Source organism: Vulpes vulpes, chromosome 8 (genome assembly GCF_048418805.1).
Source record: "Vulpes vulpes isolate BD-2025 chromosome 8, VulVul3, whole genome shotgun sequence".
Classification (NCBI taxonomy): domain Eukaryota; kingdom Metazoa; phylum Chordata; class Mammalia; order Carnivora; family Canidae; genus Vulpes; species Vulpes vulpes.
In genome coordinates, this window is record NC_132787.1 from 8,570,088 (window position 1) to 8,577,440 (window position 7,353).

General features: G+C 48.9%; 1 protein-coding gene across 6 annotated transcripts in view; it reads right to left on the reverse strand.

The window, feature by feature from the left end:
- The window catches only part of ARID2 (AT-rich interaction domain 2), a 167,432-nt gene extending 161,489 nt beyond the window's left edge, over positions 1–5,943 (reverse strand). Inside the window, exons 1-3 of one of the 6 annotated variants that reach the window (XM_026000163.2) lie at positions 5,477–5,943; positions 5,187–5,280; positions 3,841–3,938 (exon numbers count right to left, since the gene is read on the reverse strand). In XM_026000163.2, coding sequence (XP_025855948.1) covers positions 3,841–3,938; positions 5,187–5,280; positions 5,477–5,568 — 284 coding nt within the window. In that variant the 5' untranslated portion in view covers positions 5,569–5,943. Of the gene's footprint in view, positions 1–3,840; positions 3,939–4,376; positions 4,505–5,186; positions 5,281–5,476 lie in introns of those variants that run through there. The other 5 variants (XM_026000164.2, XM_072765490.1, XM_072765489.1 and 2 more) reach the window with 5 other exon arrangements.
- Positions 5,944–7,353: the final 1,410 nt, after the last annotated feature.

The window sequence follows — 7,353 nt, forward strand, 5'->3', positions numbered from 1 at the left end:
CAATTGTGAAGCATTCATTCACTGAACGTCAAGTGATTCATAGAACGTTTTCTCTTAAAAGAGGTGATCTACATGGTGTACACCAACTAGAGAACACAAGTGTATTTATTCTATTTACTGATAAATGTAAATTCTTTCTATTGGTATAATTTAAGGGAGGGCTTTATTCACCAAGGGGGAAAAACCAGAATAAATTCACAATGCAATTAAAAATTCACTCTGGTGGATACAATGCTATGATTAAGTGGCCAACTTTTCTAAAGGTAGGTACGTGTAAAAAAAAAAAAAAATCATTTAACATTATAATAATATCACTAGTACATAGCTTTGTACAACAAGTTTTTTAAGGTCCAAAATATTTCACCTCCTTACCAAAAACTCAAGTTTTATAATAGAAACATCAAGTTAACCTTGACTACTGTTGGCATAAGCTACAGCAAAATTCTTCAACTAAGTATTTGAAATATTTACATAAATCTTCATACCAAAGCTTCAAATTTTTAACAGAAATAGAGGGGCAAATTGTCCCCCAATCTTTGCACCAAAACAGAAAATTAAAAACAAAACAAAACAAAAAAAAATTCATGGAGTAAATACAGAACACATCATGTATAGCTATACATTCCTATCAGGCATACCTTTAACCATTTGTAACTTACAACCATATTTTAATTTAAAATCATTTGTGACTAACTGAATTCATAACAGACTAAGTATTACAGAACATGTGTCAGGAACACAACTTTTTTGTCCAGTTAACAAGTGCCCCTAAAGCCATTTAGATTTTTTCTACACTTTTAATTTCTCCAACTACGAAACGTAGAAAATATTACCTTATCTTGTTATACTTAAAGGGATATTCTAGTAATAAACATTTGTGGAAGAAATGGAGATGTAGAGGCCAAGAAAGGAACTAAGTGAAAACAAAAAAAATATATGGACATCACAGAGGATTAATACCCAATTTTTAAATAAGAGTACTTTTTACACGTTACTTGTAGGTACTAATATTTAAACCATCACATGCTGATGCTTAAATAATCAATCACATTTTCAATTTCAGACTGAGGAATTTTTACATGCAATCTACAACTGAATAAATGTATGCTTGATACAATCAAGCAAAGTTTTGGCAGACCACTAAACTCAAGTCTCTACGTTCAATGACTGTCTGTGTTTGTATCCAAACGAATACAGAACTGTTAGAATATATACACGGCCAGCATACTAGTTTGCTCCTCTTTATTTACATGTCTGTAATACCATGAAGATGTAATCACATCTTCATACTGGCTATACTAAGCTAACAGCCATCCATCCAATTAATAAAATTACAGAGGAATGTCAGCAAATATTAAACTTACAGAGTAAATGAGAATTGATATGTAACAGCAATCTTACAATAAGTCCAATGAAAAAGCAGTCCTTATTTAAAAAAAAAAATTATTCTACCTGTGATTTAGAAAACACAATGCGCTATCTACTCATCAGAAACCATGATACTCAGTTTGATACATCAGAGAGGGAACTCACAAAGTCACTCAATTACTATTTCTTACTCTGAAGAGGCACTCTTAAGGTTAAGTAAGAGAATTACTGTGAAAGCTTGGCATCCTGTCTGCCAGTTAAGATTTTTCAGAGGAAGGTGTAAAACCCAGCATAATACATGTCCTCTAATTGCGCAATATTACACCACCATGGAAAAAAAAAAAAAAATCTTCCAAGGTTGGTAGTACCCAATTTTTGACCAGCATATTTCTCTTGTATTTCTTTACAAGCCATGCAAATCTTCACATGGCTTTATTTTCCAAAACAAATGCTTCAACTTTTTTCCTAGTAGCCTAGCTACAACCCTACAAAAACAAACCTGGAGAGTGACATATGGAGGAAAAACAAGTTTAGCTAAGGACATAGTTCAAAAAGCAGCTTCTAATGGGAGCGTAAAGCTCAAATTGATCTGAGAACAATGTAAAGAGTTGCAAACAACCCTAAAGCTATATAGTTGAAAATAGTACTTATAAGTATAATCAGTGAATGATATCATCTCAGGACAGAAATCACAACTGGAAAAACAGTATTTATGTGACTTGTAAAAAAAAGAAAAAAAGAAAAAAAAAAAACTAGAGTTCTAGACATTTAATTAATTATGCTAAAACCCTGTTAGTATGCGTGCAATTTCTTCAGTATAACACACATCTCCTGAATCATATGTATCTTTCAGTACCTTCCGGATATTAAATTTCAATCAGTCAACCCAGTAAGGCATAACTTTAAACTATGTTTAAAACAGTTTAAAATCCAAATAGTCCAAACTGGTTGCCAGAAAACCAAGACCTGTATAAATAATATTCCTCTCAATGTTATAAATGGAAATGTACAAATGAATATCACCACAAATATAAAATTCTCTACTTCTCACCACATTACCCAATCAGCAGTTTGGGGGGTGAATTTCACTGTTTTTTTGTTTTGTTTTGTTTTAGACCTTTATTTAAAAATGTACTCTGCCACACACTGCCATCACACACACACACACACATCAGAACAGATAACAGCTAGCCATATTTAATATTTTCGAGACTTCTGTGTAACTCAGTAACTACCTACAAAGTTCTGTGAACTCTTCAGCTTCAAGCCTGAAGTCAATCTAAGATAGCCAATAGAAAGTACACCTGGGCAATTACCGCATTTCCTACTTCAGAAAGCTGAACTTAACACAGCATATCTACATGTGGGTATTGCATTTGGAGCAATGATAAATGCCAAACTCAAACTATGCAGAAGGTACATTAACTAAAAAAAAAAAAAAAAAAAAAGGCTATCCTTTTTTTATATCCCTTAATGGTATCATTATTAAACAGCAATAAATACGAAGAGCACCCCCTGAGTTTTAAATCACCACCACCACCTAAAGACCCTCTATAAGTAAGCAAGCATTAAAAATAAAAGATGACCTCATAATAGGTTACAATATGAAAATATTCTTAGCAGAAAAAGAAAAAATAAAGCTTAATCAGAAAATACAATATCTAACGCGTACCACACATCAACTGAGTAAGAAACTTACTTTGTCATAGACTGTCAAAAAAGGAGGGAGAGAATGAAAGGAAATCCAAATCATAGTATTCCATTTCATAGTATCCTTAATCTTCCTACATATATAATAATCCTTCTGAACGTTTTTAAGTCACTCAAAAATCCCAAAGAACCTATTCTAAAAAGAATCCCGGTCACCTAAGGCACCAAACATGTTGTTATGCTGTGTGTAAATATTCTACTGAAAAACCACTCTGTTACACGGTTCCACGCAAGAGGTATCATTTTTGTTTTGTTTTGTTTGAGAATCTTAAAGTGAGGATTTTAAAAGGCAAAGGAGTTTCCGAAGCCAAGCAAAAATTTTCCCAGGGGATACAAAGTTTCGTTAACTATCTTAACTCTTTTACTAAGCATCACCTCTCTGCCCCTCCGTGGATATCAACCAATCAATAACAATGTCACAAAAGAATGTTTACCAAGATGGGAGGTGGGGTGTCACCTGTAATGATCCCGTATGAAAAACGTAAACAGTCCTAAAATAGGCGAGGAAAACTTTCACCTTCCTATACAACCTCACTTTATGGATATTTGATGTTTGTCGGACTGAAAAGATGAAGACAAGTTTAGAAACTGGTGTGCAAGGTTTGTTTGGGGGGAGTGGGTGGGGGGGGGGCTTATCCCTACCACCACCACCACCACCAAAAAACAAACAAACACAACAACAACAACAAAAAAAAACACACCCACAAATCTCCCCTTGGGTCCCTCAGTTCCAAATACTGTGCAAGAGTCACTACTACTCACCGCAAGTAATACTGTTTTAAAGCAAAGGCAGCGTTAGAACAACTTCTGGGAAAGTTGAACTCTTCAACAATTTCTCCCCACTGATTCTTCTCAGAAACCTGTTAAAAACACAGCCACACTTGTCTGAGAGTGCACCGTCCAGGGAGACTGCAGCCTAACTGTGAAATAAATACCCATTCTACAGAGATCTGAGGATACACCACCTCGGGCATCAGTCGGTGTTTGGGATCGATCCGTGAGGGGAACTAAGCAAGGGCGGGGGGGGGGGCCTGGAACCACTGTGTTTTCACCCGAGAGCCCTGTATTTAATAGCACTTGTTTTGTTTGGGGGCGGGGAGGGGGGGGGGCCGGCGGCGGCCGAGGAGGGGGGGGGGGGGCCCGGGAGGGGGTGTGTGTGGGGGAGACTGGTGGGTTTGTTTTGTTTTTGAAGCCCGGACAATAACCAATCGCAAGTCCCTCTGTCGCCCCCTTTTAAATCTCAACGCGGTCCGTTTACACTAAAAAAAAAAAAAAAAAAAGTTCAAAAGGATCAATACTGTTCCGGACAGCGACGTCCGCGGGTTCCGGGGGGGGCGCCGGGGCCGGGGCCGCTCCCGATCCCTCTCCCACATCTATCCATCTCCATAGGCCCTTCTTTGAGGCCTACAGCTTCTGCCTAGCCTTGAAGCCTAAGATGGCTATTTGGAGACAGGTCCTGGTTTCTTTTGTTAGCCGTATAAACCGAGGGCGACGGGGCCGAGGCTGTGCCCCCGGCCGCCGGGATCATTTGGCGGCCGATTATCGATGTTAAACCTGCCCGCGCTAATTTTGAGTTGCACGAAAACTGCTCTCAGAGTCTGTGTGTCTCTGTGTCTCCGCCTGTGCTAGAGCGGCAGCCGCGGCGGAGCCGACTCGCGAGCGAGCGGGCGGGCGGGCGCGCGGGCGGGCGGGCAGCGGGCAGGCGGGCGGGCGCGGGGCGGCGGGGCTCGGCCCGGCGGCGGGGCTCGGGCGGGCGCCCCCTGCACGCCCGCGCTCCCCGCCGCGGCGCTCGGACCCCGCCGGGCCGGCCGGCCGGCCGGGCGGGCGGGCGGGCGGGCGGCGGGCAGGGCGCGAGCCGGCGCCGGGCCGCCCGCCCGCCCGCCCGAGCCCCGCCGCCCCGCCGCGCGCACGCGAGCCACCAGGCCAAAAAAACAGCCCCGCCGCCCGGCCGCCTCCGGGCCACCGGCTGCGAGCGCGGAGAACGCCTCTGGCCCCCGCGGGCCGCCGGGCCCCCCCCGCCCCGGGCCCCGAGCGCCCACTCCGGGGTCAAAGGAGACTTTTCGGAGCAGGCCAGCGAGAGGGAAATACGAATTAAAACTTCCACTCACCTTCGCGAATCCGCCTAAAGTAGTGACTCTGGTGTAGAGACCGTGAAGATCCAGCTCCTTCCCACCCACCGCAGGGATTTTTTTAAAAGGCGACCTGCGGGAGAGGAGACGAGAGAGAGAGAGAGAGAGAGAGAGAGAGAGAGCAGAGGAGCCGAGAGCGAGAGGAGAGCGAGAGCGAGCGAGAGAGAGAAAGCCCCGCACTTGTCAGCCGGGACCCCGCGCCCGGCCCGGGCGGGAGAGCCCCGTCCGCCCGGCTCGCCCCGGCGCTGCCCCCCCGGCTCCGCGCTCACCCTCTGCTGTGGTGGAACTGCCGCAGCTCGTCCAGGAAAGCGAGTCCCTTTCTCCGCTCGTCCGGAGGCGCCTTCCCCGTCGAGTTTGCCATTATTTTTGCAAAGGAGGTTTCAAAAAAAACCCGGATCGGCGTCTTAAAGGCGGCCCCCGCTCCCCGCGCGTCCTACCAGAGCCCGGAGCCCATTCCTCGGCCGGCGGCGGCGGCGGGGCTCAGTCATGGGCCGGCGGTGGCGGCGGCGGCGGCGGCGGCGGCGGCGGCGGCGGCGGCGGCGGCGCAGGGAGGGAGGGAGGGAGGGGGAGGAGGAGGAGGAGGAGGGGAAGGAGGGAGCCGGAGGCCGGGGGGAGAGGAGGGAAGGAGGGAGGGGAATTTCTAAAAAAGTTTAAAGAAATCGGAGCGAAACTAGAGGGGCAGGCGGCTGCCGGATCGGCGCGAAGCCGCGGGGCGAGCGCGGCCCCCACCCCTTCCTTCCCTCCCTCCCTCCCTCCCTCCCCGCGGCCCGGCTCTCGCCCGCCTCTCAGCGCCGCCGGCCCAGGCGGCTCGGCCTGCGGACGCGATTCGACATGGGGCTGCTGCCGGGGGGCGCGCGGGCGGGCGAGGGGCCAGGCGGGCGGACGGCGAGCGGCCGGAGGCCCGGAGTTTCGGCGGCGGCGGCGGCGGCGGCGGGGCTGGGGCAGGCGGGGCTGGGGGTGGGGAGGGGGAGGTCTGTGTGGTGGTTTGTGGAGAGGGGTGACAGCGTGTATTCCGGCCGCGGCTCCGCGGGGCCCTCGCACACATTCACGCGCGGCCTGGGCCTGGGCCGCGGCGGCCGGGGCGTCCCCGGGCAGAAAGCACCGGCGGCGGCCGAGCCGCTGCGCGCCGCCCGCCCGCCCGCTTCCTTCCCCGCCGGCCTCGCTCGCTGCCGCCGCCGCCAGCGCCGCCGCCGCCGCCGCCGCCGCCGCCACGGCCGGGCAGCCAGCGCCGCACAGCGACCCCCGAGGGCCGGCCGCGGCACTGCGCCCGGCTCCACACCGCCCCGGCAGCTCCTCGCGGGGAACAATAGACTCGGCTCGCCGGGCTTAGGGTTCATCTGCAATGTGCCGCACATTTCACACGCACACAAAGCCGGCGGAAAGGGGGGCGGCGCGGGGAAACGGCCACTACCGGTTGTTCCAGGGTTAGGGGTGGAGGCGATGTTCGCGTCCCCGGCCCGGCTGTTGCGAGGCCCGCCCCGGGGTCCCCGCCGGCCCCGCAGCACCGGCCTGGCGCTCGGCGGCCGAGGGAAGCTCCGAGGGGCAGCTCCTGCCGCTGCGCATCCTTCACGGATCCGAACAGAGTCCTTTCTTTTTCATGTTTATTTTTTTGAGGGTCCAAGGGAATCGGCGTTCCCGAGCCTTCTGCTAGCATGTTGGGGCCTGATTAGCACATTTTCCATGAATTATCCACAAACTAACTTGAGCGAACTGTAAATCAAATACGATGGGAACCGTGTGTGTGTGTGTGTGTGTCCTAGTTCTCTTGGAAACACACGGATGCCCACGTCGTCTCGCCTCTCTGCTCGCTTTCACCTATCAAACTAGATTATTTTATGCTGAGTTATGCAAAAACAGTAATTAAACCGGCTCGGGAGCCAACCTCCTGAACTTGGACGATAATTAACGTTTTATATTTTCGCGTTAAGGTGCCTTCAAGATAGATGCGCTCATAAATACATGGCAAGACCTTGTGCCTCCTTGCTTTCAAACGTCTCAAAAGCCATCCCCGTGTTTAAAAAAAAAAAAGACAAAAAAAATGCTGAAGGTTAATAAGAAAAAGGCTGCTTAAAGGGAGGCTAATCAGCTCAACAAATACTCCCACCTAAGTTTGCATTTACAAGGGGGTGTCGGCTCCTCGCCACGA